The sequence below is a fragment of the Tigriopus californicus genome, chromosome 1 (genome assembly GCF_007210705.1).
Source record: "Tigriopus californicus strain San Diego chromosome 1, Tcal_SD_v2.1, whole genome shotgun sequence".
Lineage (NCBI taxonomy): Eukaryota > Metazoa > Arthropoda > Copepoda > Harpacticoida > Harpacticidae > Tigriopus > Tigriopus californicus.
In genome coordinates this window covers 13,039,165-13,054,878 of record NC_081440.1, presented here as the reverse complement: position 1 = coordinate 13,054,878, position 15,714 = coordinate 13,039,165, and the positions used below count along the sequence as shown (strand labels likewise).

The window sequence follows — 15,714 nt, the reverse complement described above, 5'->3', positions numbered from 1 at the left end:
TTTGTTGTTGTCATTATCATTTATTTATGGTCGTGTCTTAGTTGCTCAATAAGCAATGCCGCAGCCACGGACACATTCAAGGAATCCACACATGGATCTAAGTCACGTCCAGGCTTAATATGAATGAATCTCTGACAAAAGGGTTCCAATTCTTCCGGCATGCCAGAGCCTTCACTCCCTAGGATCAATATTCGCTTGGGTTTGGTGCTTGGATGATATCTGTAAAGAAGTATTACTATTTTTAAGGCCCACACCCATCAAAGCTGTCCTATTCGCCAAACCGACCGCTTCACTCTTTCACTTCCGGACTTTCATTTTGCATTCGATTGTCTCAATTATTGCACGGCGATATTGGCTACGTGGTGCCTTCAGTGAAAATTTGATCTTTTGTCAGATTATACCCAAAAAACATGAAAATATCATGCCTCTGCGGCCTATTCAAGGCCTATTCGGCTTGACCTGGCGCATTAAAAGCCAGTCCAAGAATCCGATTATACTCAAGCCAAAGAGGGATTTTCCCTGCTTGAATATTGCACTGAATCAGGTCTTCAGTCCAACGGAATTTAAATGAGAAGATGCAAACAATAAAGTAGCAAATGCAACAAGACATAAAACCAAGAACTCCCTCAGAGTAGTTAAGAGCAAGCACTATTTTAAACCTTTCATTGTTCATAATATGCTAGATGGAAATAGCAAAAAATGGCAGTTATTGTTGAGCCTCAAGTTTCCTCAGCTGTCAAGTGATAAACGAAAAATTAAAGGTCATTCTGGAAGCTGAAAAAGGAACGAGGTAAGAGTAATTCGCTTACTTTTGGGGTCGTTACAATTACACAGTTTTAAAATGTAACAGAATTACAGGTCCTTTTTCAAAAATTCGAACGAATTACTGTAATTTCGTTACTTGTAGTAATCTCGTTACTAATGCCCTGCTAGCCACCACCAACCACATGCATAAGAACGAGCCAGAAGCAATGACAAAAATCAAGACAAGTAGCAAACTGAACAGCATGAATCAAATTATTGGCGTATATTCCAGTTTTACGTAGGAGTGTTACATCCCTCTCCTCCTCCTCGAAATGTAGATAAAAACAAACAATGCCTTTGGGAGACTACATAGGAAAGACTTGTTTCCAGAAACAGGTGATAAGGCACTAAACTCCTGAAATCATTTTGTCTGCAGCTGATGTCTTATGATATATGTAGTACTCTTCATTTAATGAGAGTAATTGTCCTATAAACTTGATTGTCTGGCTTATCTAGCTCATCCCTAACACAGTTGGTGACTATTGAGGCAAGCAAGTAATTTTCAGTAAAAAAACAAGAATTCTGCACACAAATTTTATATTTTTGTATCACGTATCAATGGAGAGGGGCAATAAGGATCATTACCTTTTATTTTTATTATCATCTATTTTTAATAAATGGGCGGTTATCAAGAAACTTTTGAAATTTTAGTTAACAAAAAAAGAAACTTTAATACTAACATTGACTGGACAGTAAATGTGAAGTTTCCTCGTTTTCTTAGGCAATATGCACGCAGGGTAGTAAAAAATGATTGCATGTAATTTCATGATAAAGTAAATGATGTTAAGCGAAAATGGTGTTAAAATATTTTCAAGGGAAATACAGACAAAAACATACATGAACTCATCTTTGCAATACTTCCCTACTTTCAATAAATATTTGATAATAATAGGTTTCAAAATGAAAACAAATGTGATTTTCAAATTTTAACTTGAATTTTAACTTTCGGAGTTCAAATTCAATAATTGTGATGCCCCAATAACAATTTGCTGTTTAGACTTCCCGATGCAAGTTAAGGAACTAAGTTTTTGTTTTAAGTAAAATAAATGAATGTGTGTTTTTTTCGTCTTGAATTGCTAGGCATTCCATTTCTAGTCCGCAAAAAAAATCAAAGAAAAATAGGTTTCCAAAAAACGAAAGCCCTGGCACCTAGAGGTTAAGGGATTATCAAAGAAATGAGATCACAGTTCAAATCAAACTTACTCTGATGCTTGGGCTGTGTCCGAGTAAACCTCGGATCCGATCACATCCCATCCAGATTGGATTTGGTCATGAAGGAATCCTTGGACGTCATGTGAGATTGAAAACGGCGGAAAAATCTCGAGAACACCTGCACTTGCCTTGCTCACCACGGGAGAGAGTGGGCATTGGGCATATTCTGCCGGGCAAATCACCCGATTCACCCCCATGAAGTAGCAAGAGCGAATCACGGCCCCCACGTTCATGGGATCCTTCAAGCCGCAGAGCAGAACCCACAGGTTTTCACGCGTATCCACCTACAAGAAGGCCATGTACAATCATAGAGTAATCAAATCCGAATCCTCTTTGAAGTGTTTCTTACATCTTCATTCCGTATATCTGTCGGTATCAGACGACTGACATCGGCTACCACACCTTGATGAACGGCCTTTTTTTCGGCTTGGCTAGCCAAAATGTTCAGTTCTGCAAATGCAACTTGCTTTATCGGGATTCCCCGAGCAAAGGCCAACTCTAGAAGCGTTTCGGTTCGTTTAGAACCAGGGTTGTACATGACCTGATGAATTTTCCTGTTCTTTGCTTTCAAAGCCATTTGAACAGGATGAATCCCGCTGAGGATTTCGCCTTGAGTAAAGATGGCTTCTACATTTGAAGGCCGACGCCTTTTATTAAAGGACATCCGGCGAAGAATTTGAAGATTGCCTGAACTGAAGCGGCCTTTGAGAATCATCTGGAATAAATATGGTGTCAAGTCATAATCCATCGGTAAAGAGTTAGCCGGAGCTCGGAATGTGTATTTCACTATCACGAAATAATAACACGTTAATAAACAAATGTAAGGTTGTAAATACGCAAATCCAGTTTAAAATGGTAACCAAATGCATATAAGGCTGAAACTGCCCTGATGCTCTCAAGATCATTTCACGGCTTTTTTTGGTGCCTCGCGGCCATACAATCCATCCAAGAACAAGCCTGAAATCCACCAAAGAAATGTACGAGTCCAACAGAACTTATTCAATCAAAATAAACATCTTACCGGTGAACACCAAAGTGGCACCCATCCATTGCCTGGGCATGAGCGAATTGCCAAAGATGACCACCGAACCCATGACCGTGAAGAATTTCCGTGTGGTTGTGCAGATGGAGCATGGCAAGGGTCCAAACTCGCTCACACACATGAAAATAAAGTATTGACCCAGAGCACTGGCAATGGAGAATAAGCCCAGTTCGTATAACACGCTGGGATGTCTTTGAACGAATCCGAAGAACTCCCATAGCTCTCCCGTGGCAGTCAGGGCAATACCCAAGTAGAACACCGACCACTTGTTCATAGAGGTCATCATGTGACCGGATTTGGTCTGATAGTCCAATTTCATTCGCTCTTGAACGGCCCCGGTCAAACCATCGCAAGTAAGTGAGAGCAGGAGCATAATTTCACCCAGACCTGGAGATCAGTAGATCAGTCGTCTTTAGATATCATCGAAATCGTTTCCTTTTCTTACCCAAAAGAGATCCATCGCTCTTATCATCAACCTTGACGTCCTTGAACATGAACATGGCCACACCCAACACGATCTACAGGACAAAGAGATACTTGAGTAACGGGTACCGCTTCCGACCTATCAACACACCCAAGATCATGACCGGAATAGGTTTGCAAGACTTGCCTACCACCTAAGAGGATATCCATAGCTTCAAACAAAGTCTCATCAAGTTGCCATTGTCCGATCTCACCTGAGTTGGATAATTGACCCATGTCAGCGCTTTGTTGCTGGACACCATAGCGGTCAGATAGGTGAAGGCGCAAATGGCATAGTACGAGCTTTTAGTCCGGTCTTGGCCTTGCTTGAGTACGACCTTTGACATGATCACGGCGTATAGATAGTTGACCACGCATTGGAAGAACACCAAGGCCAACGTGTACGTGAAACGTTCCGTAGCCGGACCTTCGCCATATTCCCCGCGGTTACTGTAAAAAAGTTGAAGAATATCTCTTTCTAGAGTCCATTTTGGCGTGTACTACGGATTCAATGGATGAACTTACATGCGCTCCTGCAGGATGCCAAAGAAAAAGAAGCAGACAAAGATGCCCGAGGCGCAGAAGAAAAACCGCAGTACTGAGCTTGAGTGGGCGTGGCCCCCCTCTGGCCCCGAGGGACTAACAGATTTCGATTTAGCACCCATGGGAATGGAGATGGACTGATGCTGGTCCGTCAGGATGGAGAAACAGCTGGATAATAACGAGCTAGATTGTGTACCAAATACAAAAACACATGAGGAATATAAAACAAAATATATCTGTGGCTAAGGCTAACAACTAAGGTTGGAGTCCAAATGTTTAACATAGTTCTCCGCTGTGGTAAAATGAATTTTTAATTGGGGTCGAAAAAATAGTTTACGATTTTCGTCAAAATACTTTGGTAGTGTTCAAAGCAAACATTGACTTATAACTTCTTTTTTTAAACTCCTTGAATTTTGTGTTGAGTCTTGTCTTGAAATCAACAAAAAGCGAATTTCAATGCAAACTCACATATCTATGAGTGTTTCATATTTTCAAGCATCCTGAAATCATGAATGTTTTGAGAAACCAGTATAATCATTGTACGATACTTTAAGATAACTTACGGCGCAATTCATTGAAAAAGAATAAAATACATCCTCAGCCACTTATTAGTGCCAACCTAAACAAGTATTCTCAAAATGACAAATATAGTTCAAAACTTGATTTAACCTTATAACTATCTTTTCGATCCTTACCTATGAAATCTGACTTAAACACACATACACATTTTTAAAGTCATGAGTACCGGGGATGGCTAGTGCTCCAACTTCAAATGACATCTTCAATTTCCAAAATATAACCTACTAAAATTTTGTCGCTGCTCCATGGGTGCTCTCCTGGTTCGTGAAACCATTTGTTATATCATACATAGATTTGGGAGAATGGGCCAAGATTTGATTTATTCAATGCATTGCATTTTTCTTACCTATGGAATTTGTCGGTTTTATCAAAGGTTGTAAAAGCATGAGCGGCTCATAACCCTCATGCCAATGTGGGATAATTAAACAAACCAACCACGTAGCCTGGGTACAGATAGCAGTAAGATGACTGTGGGAGCAGTGTTGGCTGCCCCCAAAGAACACAATCCTCGCTCGGGAGACTGGACTATTTGGTCTGTGAGCATGTGGCATACATAGTATGTGTCCTAGAGTACTGATGCCGAAACCTCAATCGTAGGCGAAATCAGTGCTTCCAAGTAACCAAGATACAAAAGTGCCATATCCATTACCTTAGGCTTTTATAAAATACCTTATGATTTTCGTCAAAACAATAGATCTACAAACTATGATTATCAGCCAAATTAAGGAACGAAATCGTTCAAGGAGGTTGTTGACGGTGAAAATAAGTTTTGGTTATTTGAGCATTTTGGTGGCTTTACAGGGTGAAAGTTGATTGAACATTCTTTTCTTGTGAACATTTTACTGATTGGCTTGAGCAATGTTATCTTGCCTTTATACCAATTGAAAATGGAATTTCAATGCTGAGTCAAACCTAAAACTTTCAAGTTCAGAGCCCAATTTTGAAAGCAAAGGAGTGAATATTAGATCGAGAAAATATTCAGCTTGTTCTGTCTTTTCTCGTTCTGAGACGCACTCAGAACCTAACCTAACCTAAGAATAAGCTCTAAGATTCCTGACTTCGATAATGTATTTTTCGCTGAGCAACTCCTTGCTGATCTATTCTAACACCATAAATATACCACTAGCCCTTGAGAGAGCCCTTTCAAATCCTGCAAGGTTATAATTACAAACACATTTGACATCCAAATAGGGATGAGCAGCGAGCTAAATATCTTAAATTTGTAGTATACCAGCGACTTTTCATCAATATATCTTTCCCTTGAATTGTGCAAAAAAGATTACGATAAGTTTATGAAAAGAGATGTTTTTTAAAGTTAGTCACCGAAAACTTTTGAAACTGCTTTTCTTAGATCTATTTTGTTGAAAACGATGATTGCAAAAGTATTGACACGTTATCAATCATACAGTATACAACCTCTTGTAATTGATTATTGAATTTTCGTATTGTTCGGAAATTTGCCCAAAGAGAATTTGAAACGTGTCCAACAAGACTCATGTACTTGGGCAATAAATTGTTCACTTAATGGTCTCTTAATAAAGTTTAGCATCTTAGAGCGTATTCTCTCGTCTCTGCGTTTGTTTGACCGCACCTTGATGAAGCAGAGGACGCTTCGTCTGCTAAATGAAAGGGATTATGGGAGAGCTACTCATATTCATAAGGTACTCTATTTGTAACGTCACTGGGCGCAAAGAAAACGGGAAGAGGTTCGGTAGATTGCTCAATAAACTACTAGTGCCTTGAACGCAATTTCTTTTCCGGAAATTATGTGACCCAGGTCACTAATTATGCATAAGATTTTAATAGAACTATCTAAAGACAACACAAACGGATTATAATCCAATAAAAAGGAATCGGCTCAATCGGTGTTGGAAATTGAGCTAGGAGGGCAAGTTGGTGTAACAGAGAGAGTTGGAGAACTGTTATTTTATTTGACAAACGCATGGTTTTTATAATTGACTAGAGTGATGACTAGATACGAGTATGAGCAAACAAGTGGGCACAAAATATATTCAACACTTCCCCTCACTTGTTGCACATGGCATCACATATAGGCTCCAGGGCACTCATGGCCCACCATTGCAGGTTCCAGGGCACTCATGGCCCACCATTGCAGGCCTCCAAGGGCACTCATGGCCCACCATTGCAGGTTCCAGGGCACTCATGGCCCACCATTGCAGGCTCCAGGGCACTCATGGCCCACCATTGCAGGTTCCAGGGCACTCATGGCCCACCATTGCAGGTTCCAGGGCACTCATGGCCCACCATTGCAGGTTCCAGGGCACTCATGGCCCACCATTGCAGGTTCCAGGGCACTCATGGCCCACCATTGCAGGTTCCAGGGCACTCATGGCCCACCATTGCAGGTTCCAGGGCACTCATGGCCCACCATTGCAGGTTCCAGGGCACTCATGGCCCACCATTGCAGGTTCCAGGGCACTCATGGCCCACCATTGCAGGTTCCAGGGCACTCATGGCCCACCATTGCAGGTTCCAGGGCACCATGGCCCACCATTGCAGGTTCCAGGGACACAACAGCCCTCCATTGGGTTCCAGGGGACACACAGCCCCTCCATTGGGTTCCAGGGGAAACACAGCCCCTCCATGAACCAGGCACAAGGCCAACCACGAACAGAGCACACTAGGCCACCAGAACCGGGCACAACAGGCCCACCACGAACCGGGCACAACAGGCCCACCACGAACCGCCGATCCTTTTCGGCACCCAGATAACTCTCTTTTCCACAGGCATTGCTGCCCACCCTCCTAGACTCAACTCGCCAAACACTTTTCACAATCGCAGTGGAAGCAGTGCTGAACCCATAACCTGTTGGAAATTGAGCTAGGAGGGCAAGTTGGTGTAACAGAGAGAGTTGGAGAACTGTTATTTTATTTGGCAAACGCATGGTTTTTATAATTGACTAGAGTGATGACTAGATACGAGTATGAGCAAACAAGTGGGCACAAAATATATTCAACAATCGGCCCTCTATTTGGTAGAGGCTGAGTGACAAGGCGCCCTCTGAAGTCCTAAACGTAAAACATTTTTCATGCAGCGTGAAGATTGGGACCATACAGTATCTAGTGGAGGTACAAAACGTATTCTTTACTATACATATTTAAAGTATTCATGAGATTTGTTCTCAACCAAGTTGTAAGGTCAATTTTGTAATGATTTTAAAGGTTTAATCAAATCAATGATGTATTTTCCTCTCTTAAGGATTCCGTCAATGTTCCACTTGCCTGGATTTTTGCCTGACCAAACCTCAAAAAGGATGAATTTCATACGAAATAAAAAAAAGTCCCAGCCCTGCTCATTACAGATGCCCAAAGGATGTGATTCCATTTGTACATGTATCTAAATTAATTTAACTAGTAATGAATATATATATGTATATTTGATGTTTCGATGGAGGAAATCAAATAATATCGGCGCAAATTTGAGATGACTGATGATATTTTGCAGAAGAAGCTTAAATATTTTCTCGACCCCTTCTAATCTCGAATAATTCCATCATGGAACATGGTACCTGCAACTACCAACAGAACGAAAGAGTTTAATGTCCCATTTGCACATTTATAGTTATTTTGAAGCATTAGTCATGCAATTTGCATCTGTGAAAAACTAACCCACAACCAAATATTTAACCATTTGGCATTGAAATGTCAATTACTATTTTGGTCGGTCAATGCGGAGTACTCGTTAGGTAGGCGCAAGTTGTTTTTACTAATACCAATAAATGGAGGCCCTGAGCTGAGTGGCAACATTGTTGGTACACGGCCTGTCATTTCATTGGATGAAGGTGAATGATGCAGCTCTTCGAGCTGTTCCTAATATTCCGTCCCCCTGTTCTTCGCAACCTCGTATTCACGAAGATTTTGGACACGGGTTATCCGATCTGTTGAACGTATTTCATAATGCACCGTTATTAGATAAATTAAAGGGTGCAAATTGTGTCAGTAACTGAAATGAACTGTGACACTTTCGTTTATGCCAATTTCACTGGGATGTGGAAGTAGCTAGCAATTTTCCACTTTGTCTGATAAACTTGATGAGAAAGAATCATCTTTGGGAGAGAGTTGAAAAATGAATACTTCAGATAGGGTTATTTGGTGCAGTATCGACAAATGTGTGATGGTTTGTGATTTCAAGATAAGCCCGACATTCGGAAATTTGTTTAAAAGATTAGGTGAACGAGGTTGGGTGAAATAGATATAAGAGACGCTTGATCAACTTTCTGAACGCCAGTCAGTGTTGCCACTTTGTGCGCTTGGGCGCTAATGTTGAATTTGCCTTGCACCATTGATGATGGGATCAAATAAATAATCATTCCCCCGCCCTCAGGGGCTTCTCACTTTCCACGTTTTCAGGCAAACTTGAGTTTGAAATTTGATTTGATCCATCACTAGTTCAGGCTCTCAAGAATCTAGCTAGGTTAGACTCGCTGATCTTAAAACAATTTTTAAAGCACATTTAAACCTGGTTTGGTGAAAAATCAGGACCAACCCTCTCTACAAAGGATTTGACTCGAATTCATAGTAGAAAAGTGTTTGATTCTTTTATCCTTAACTGGTATGATTGAATGGAAAAAACAGATATGCATTTGAATTGGTTTTTTCAGCTCTACCTTCGTAGCAACCCTGATGTGTCGAACTTTGTTTGATTTCCCGATTTCGCGCACGATTTGTTATTTCTGTTTGTTTGTTTGTTCGGAGTGTCTTCTCTTGTCTTTGGCCTGGAGTGACCTCGCGTCATGACCTCGATCATCAAGTTCCGGCCTTTGTCGGGTGGGATGATGCCCGCCCAATCGGCACTGAGCCCGCCGCACGCCTACCTGTTAGAGCTGGATCAGTTCACGTTCCTGTGCGATTGCGGCTGGAACGCCCAATTCGACATGGCCTTCATGCACGAGCTGAAAGCCGTGGTCCACAAAGTACGAACCCAGCATTATCCTTCAATGCTCCATCCTTGCCTTCGCCACATAATAGCAACTCTTTAAACGGATTTTGCCGATGCGTTGTTTTGTATTTGGTCTAAAATTACCAACTCTAGTTTTTAAAGTCTTTAGATCGATTGACCAGATTCGTGGGCTTTAGTATCGGCCACAGACTTATAGCAGGATGGACTTTGCACGAGTTTCCCTCCAAATTGACTTGCTTTCTTCGGGTCAGAGCAACTTGTGTCACTTTTGTCCACTTTTGTCCACTTTTGTCCACTTGGTGTCCAAAAGTCACGCTAATTCTCAAAATTGCCCACCCTGGCCTTCATTCAACGTGACCAGGAGCAAGGCGAATCTGTGGAATCCTATTATGCAGCCCTCCGTGCTCTAGACCGAGATTGTGGGTACATCTGTTGGAAATTGAGCTAGGAGGGCAAGTTGGTGTAACAGAGAGAGTTGGAGAACTGTTATTTTATTTGTCAAACGCATGGTTTTTATAATTGACTAGAGTGATGACTAGATACGAGTATGAGCAAACAAGTGGGCACAAAATATATTCAACAATCGGCCCTCTATTTGGTAGAGGCTGAGTGACAAGGCGCCCTCTGAAGTCCTAAACGTAAAACATTTTTCATGTAGCGTGAAGATTGGGACCATACAGTATCTAGTGGAGGTACAAAACGTATTCTTTACTATACATATTTAAACGTATTCATGAGATTTGTTCTCAACCAAGTTGTAAGGTCAATTTTGTAATGATTTTAAAGGTTTAATCAAATCAATGATGTATTTTCCTCTCTTAAGGATTCCGTCAATGTTCCACTTGCCTGGATTTTTGCCTGACCAAACCTCAAAAAGGATGAATTTCATACGAAATAAAAAAAAAGTCCCAGCCCTGCTCATTACAGATGCCCAAAGGATGTGATTCCATTTGTACATGTATCTAAATTAATTTAACTAGTAATGAATATATATATGTATATTTGATGTTTCGATGGAGGAAATCAAATAATATCGGCGCAATTTTGAGATGACTGATGATATTTTGCAGAAGAAGCTTAAATATTTTCTCGACCCCTTCTAATCTCGAATAATTCCATCATGGGAACATGGTACCTGCAACTACCAACAGAACGAAAGAGTTTAATGTCCCATTTGCACATTTATAGTTATTTTGAAGCATTAGTCATGCAATTTGCATCTGTGAAAAACTAACCCACAACCAAATATTTAACCATTTGGCATTGAAATGTCAATTACTATTTTGGTCGGTCAATGCGGAGTACTCGTTAGGTAGGCGCAAGTTGTTTTTACTAATACCAATAAATGGAGGCCCTGAGCTGAGTGGCAACATTGTTGGTACACGGCCTGTCATTTCATTGGATGAAGGTGAATGATGCAGCTCTTCGAGCTGTTCCTAATATTCCGTCCCCCTGTTCTTCGCAACCTCGTATTCACGAAGATTTTGGACACGGGTTATCCGATCTGTTGACACGTATTTCATAATGGCACCGTTATTAGATAAATTAAAGGGTGCAAATTGTGTCAGTAACTGAAATGAACTGTGACACTTTCGTTTATGCCAATTTCACTGGGATGTGGAAGTAGCTAGCAATTTTCCACTTTGTCTGATAAACTTGATGAGAAAGAATCATCTTTGGGAGAGAGTTGAAAAATGAATACTTCAGATAGGGTTATTTGGTGCAGTATCGACAAATGTGTGATGGTTTGTGATTTCAAGATAAGCCCGACATTCGGAAATTTGTTTAAAGATTAGGTGAACGAGGTTGGGTGAAATAGATATAAGAGACGCTTGATCAACTTTCTGAACGCCAGTCAGTGTTGCCACTTTGTGCGCTTGGGCGCTAATGTTGAATTTGCCTTGCACCATTGATGATGGGATCAAATAAATAATCATTCCCCCGCCCTCAGGGGGCTTCTCACTTTCCACGTTTTCAGGCAAACTTGAGTTTGAAATTTGATTTGATCCCATCACTAGTTCAGGCTCTCAAGAATCTAGCTAGGTTAGACTCGCTGATCTTAAAACAATTTTTAAAGCACATTTAAACCTGGTTTGGTGAAAAATCAGGACCAACCCTCTCTACAAAGGATTTGACTCGAATTCATAGTAGAAAAAGTGTTTGATTCTTTTATCCTTAACTGGTATGATTGAATGGAAAAAAACAGATATGCATTTGAATTGGGTTTTCAGCTCTACCTTCGTAGCAACCCTGATGTGTCGAACTTTGTTTGATTTCCCGATTTCGCGCACGATTTGTTATTTCTGTTTGTTTGTTTGTTTGTTCGGAGTGTCTTCCTCTGTCTTTGGCCTGGAGTGACCTCGCGTCATGACCTCGATCATCAAGTTCCGGCCTTTGTCGGGTGGGATGATGCCCGCCCAATCGGCACTGAGCCCGCCGCACGCCTACCTGTTAGAGCTGGATCAGTTCACGTTCCTGTGCGATTGCGGCTGGAACGCCCAATTCGACATGGCCTTCATGCACGAGCTGAAAGCCGTGGTCCACAAAGTACGAACCCAGCATTATCCTTCAATGCTCCATCCTTGGCCTTCGCCACATAATAGCAACTCTTTAAACGGATTTTGCCGATGCGTTGTTTTGTATTTGGTCTAAAATTACCAACTCTAGTTTTTAAAGTCTTTAGATCGATTGACCAGATTCGGTGGGCTTTAGTATCGGCCACAGACTTATAGCAGGATGGACTTTGCACGAGTTTCCCTCCAAATTGACTTGCTTTCTTCGGGTCAGAGCTACTTGTGTGGGTTCCTTATCATAAAATAGATCTAAATAAGAAATTTAGATTGTGGCAATTGAAGACCAGTTGCCCTTTTCAACTTGAAGTTCAATTAGTTTGTTCCAAAGTTAATCCATTAAGAGCCGACCAGCAGAAGCCTGAAGATTCAAATCCCCTAACAATTGAACACATGTACGTGCGACCTTAAACTGAATGAGTTTTAGATTGTCACAATAAGTAATGAACATAATCGACCAGATCAGGCCTGGTTTTAAGACAAATTTTACAATACTACCATTGGGAAGTATGAAGATCTTTTTTTTTTAAATCTGATTGAAAGAGAAATTGATCATGAAATTCAGAAGTCCAAAGTCCCCGAAAGACAGACCTCCCCTAAAATCCCGAAGTTACGTTTCAGATCGATGCTGTGTTACTCTCGTATCCGGATATGAGCCATTTAGGCGGGCTACCCTACGCCGTGTCTCAATTAGGTCTGAGTTGCCCCATTTACGCAACAGTGCCCATCTACAAAATGGGTCAAATGTTCATGTACGACTTGTATCAGGCCCGATTCAACATGGAAGATTTTCAACTCTTTTCCTTGGATGAAGTCGACAAGACGTTCGAAATGATCACGCAGCTCAAATACAACCAAACTGTTCAGTTACGAGGTAAAGGCGAAGGCATTGCCATCACGCCCATGCCTGCTGGCCACATGATTGGCGGCAGTCTCTGGAAGATTGTCAAGGAGGGCGAAGAGGACATCATCTACGCCGTGGACTTCAACCACAAAAAAGAGCAGCATCTCAATGGCAGCGAGATCGAGAAGATCCAACGCCCCTCCTTACTCATCACGGATGCTTTCAACGCCTCTTACAAGCAGGTTCGTCGACGAGATCGGGATGAGAAACTCATGACCAGCATTCTGCAGACCCTCCGCAACAAGGGCAATGTGTTGGTCTGTGTAGACACGGCTGGACGGGTGTTGGAGTTAGCCCACATGATCGATCATCTCTGGCAAATCCAGGACTCTGGCCTTATCGCTTATTCCTTGGCCTTACTCAACAATATGAGCTTCAACGTGATCGAGTTCGCCAAGTCGCAAATTGAGTGGATGAGCGACAAACTCATGCGCAACTTTGAAGGTCGACGCAACAACCCTTTTCAGTTCAAGCACTTGAAATTGTGTCATTCCATAGCCGAGGTCAATAAGGTTCCGTCGCCTAAAGTGGTCTTGGCCAGTATGCCCGACCTTGAGTGCGGCTTTTCTCGGGATCTGTTCTTGAGTTGGTGCGGCAAACCTCAGAACAACATTATCATCACGTCACGCACGGGCGAGGGCACTTTGGCCCATGATTTGGTGGCTAATGGGACCAATCGGACGATCAATTTGGAGATCAAGAAGCGGGTCAAGTTATCTGGAGCAGAATTGGAAGAGCATAAACGGGTTGAACGGGAGAAAGCTGCGGCGGTGGCCAAGGCCAAGAAACAGAACAACGAGTTACTGATTGACGACGAGTCTTCGGATGAGGAAATGGACACAGGAGGACCCGTGAAGCACGATATCATCATGAAAGTGGATGCAGCCAAGGAGAACAATCAGAGCACAACCTTCTTCAAGACGGTCAAGGCCAAACATATGATGTTCCCTCTTACGGAAGAAAAGGTAGTGTCTCTTGGAAATTTCTGTTCTTGAGACTTTGATCGAATTATTTCCTGTCACCCATCCGTTGAGAACTTGGCCTCAATATTAATCATATACTTTCAGGTCAAATGGGACGACTATGGAGAGATCATCCGGCCTGAGGATTGGATGGACACGGTGATCGATCCGGATCCGATCAAGAATCCTGCCACGAATGGCCGTACCAACTCATTCGAGTACGAAGACACCAAAGATATTGTGGAAATCCCAACCAAATGCATATCCAGTGTACAACGCGTTCAACTCAAGGCCCAAATCCATTTCATCGACTTCGAAGGTCGCTCCGATGGCGAATCCATCGTCAAAGTGCTTCAGCAAGTCAAACCTCGTCGTCTGATTTTAGTGCGAGGGCGTGAGGATCAATGTCTAGCTTTGGCTAACCAATGCCGACAATTATGGGCTAAAGCCCAGGAAAGTTCCGGTCAGACTCAACAAAAGGTCAATATTTATACTCCCAAAAATGGCGAAACCGTCGATGCCACCACCGAGTCCTACATTTACCAAGTCCGTTTGCCCGAATCCTTGGTCAGTCGTCTGTCCTTCAGTAAGGGCAAAGATGGCCTTTTGGCTTGGGTGGATGGGAAGATCTCGTTTAATCAGGAAGAAATCGCCGATGTCCAGTCTGAAGACGCCGAGGAAGTCAAAAAGAAGCCGGCTATCCCGACCCTTGTCCCGTTGTGTGAAGGGGACATCTCGGGACATCCAAGTGTGTTTGTTAATGAGTTGAAGTTATCAGATTTCAAGATTGTATTGACCAAGAGTGGAATCTCATCAGAATTTGCCGGAGGCGTACTTTTCTGTGGCAATGGCAACGTGGCCTTGCGCAGACATGACAGTGGGCGTGTCACCATTGAAGGCACAGTTTGTGACGAGTATTATCGCGTTCGAGAGCTCTTGTACGATCAGTATGCCATTGTCTAAAATGAAATAGAAATAAACTAACCATATTCATGTCCATTTATTTCAAATTCGAAGAAGAACAATCATAGCGAAACCATCTTTCTTCCAGAAATGAAGCAGAGATCGTCAAGTATGAAGCAACTCGTGGTCATTGTTTGGTTATTGGTTATGGGCCTGGCTGAATCAATGAAGGTTAGAACATCGAGTGGAATCTTTCAAGAACCCTCTCAAGCCTACCGGTAGTTGAGCACCTTGATAGCTCGTATGTTCCGCCTTTTACAAATCCCCTATGTTTCAGGTCTTTTGATACGCAGCAACGAATTCACGGGTTCTTGGGCATCCGTTACTGCTGGGTTGAAAGATTTGTTAAACTGAAACCGGCAAAGGCGAATTTATTGATGGAGTTTTCCAGGCTGAAACTTTTGTAGAGTGCCTTCAGGTAGATCACTTAGCTCACGGACCACATCACCACTGGGCATATACGGTAACAGGAAAATTTGGCAACTTATATCTCTATGAACCGAATAGGCTTTTCTTCATAATGATTGATGGGCTGTGCTTGACTAACTTGCCAATTTTGACCGCCATCGATTTCTAAAGCATTAATGCGCTTTGTTCCAACCAAGGTTTTAGGGTCAATAGTAGTGACCGTAGAAGCTTGACGTGCGTTTTGAGAGCACCTTCAAGCCCTCGAGAATCCAACTCTCTTCTTTCTCGGGCCCCTTCATTGTTCAAATTGCTTCCCTCAAATATTCGCATTGTAAAAAGTGTGT

General features: G+C 42.2%; 3 protein-coding genes across 3 annotated transcripts; 1 reads left to right on the top strand and 2 right to left on the bottom strand.

The window, feature by feature from the left end:
* Nucleotide 1: 1 nt before the first annotated feature.
* Nucleotides 2–3,444, bottom strand: LOC131882032 (rRNA methyltransferase 1, mitochondrial-like). Its single transcript, XM_059229055.1, has 4 exons — nt 3,038–3,444; nt 2,366–2,973; nt 2,008–2,300; nt 2–219 (listed from the first exon to the last, which is right to left on the bottom strand). Exons 2-4 carry the CDS (start codon nt 2,762–2,764, stop codon nt 21–23), a joined length of 891 nt encoding a protein of 296 aa, XP_059085038.1. The 5' UTR covers nt 2,765–2,973; nt 3,038–3,444; the 3' UTR covers nt 2–20.
* On the bottom strand, nt 2,918–4,185 carry LOC131886266 (solute carrier family 35 member B1-like). The gene is made up of 5 exons (XM_059234584.1): nt 4,046–4,185; nt 3,736–3,970; nt 3,504–3,576; nt 3,038–3,445; nt 2,918–2,973 (listed from the first exon to the last, which is right to left on the bottom strand). The coding sequence occupies exons 1-5, from the start codon at nt 4,183–4,185 to the stop codon at nt 2,918–2,920; spliced, it is 912 nt and encodes a 303-aa protein (XP_059090567.1).
* A 7,590-nt stretch (nt 4,186–11,775) lies between these two features.
* LOC131879760 (cleavage and polyadenylation specificity factor subunit 2-like) lies at nt 11,776–14,996 on the top strand. The gene is made up of 3 exons (XM_059226174.1): nt 11,776–12,110; nt 12,755–14,002; nt 14,105–14,996. Exons 1-3 carry the CDS (start codon nt 11,931–11,933, stop codon nt 14,960–14,962), a joined length of 2,286 nt encoding a protein of 761 aa, XP_059082157.1. The 5' UTR covers nt 11,776–11,930; the 3' UTR covers nt 14,963–14,996.
* Nucleotides 14,997–15,714: the final 718 nt, after the last annotated feature.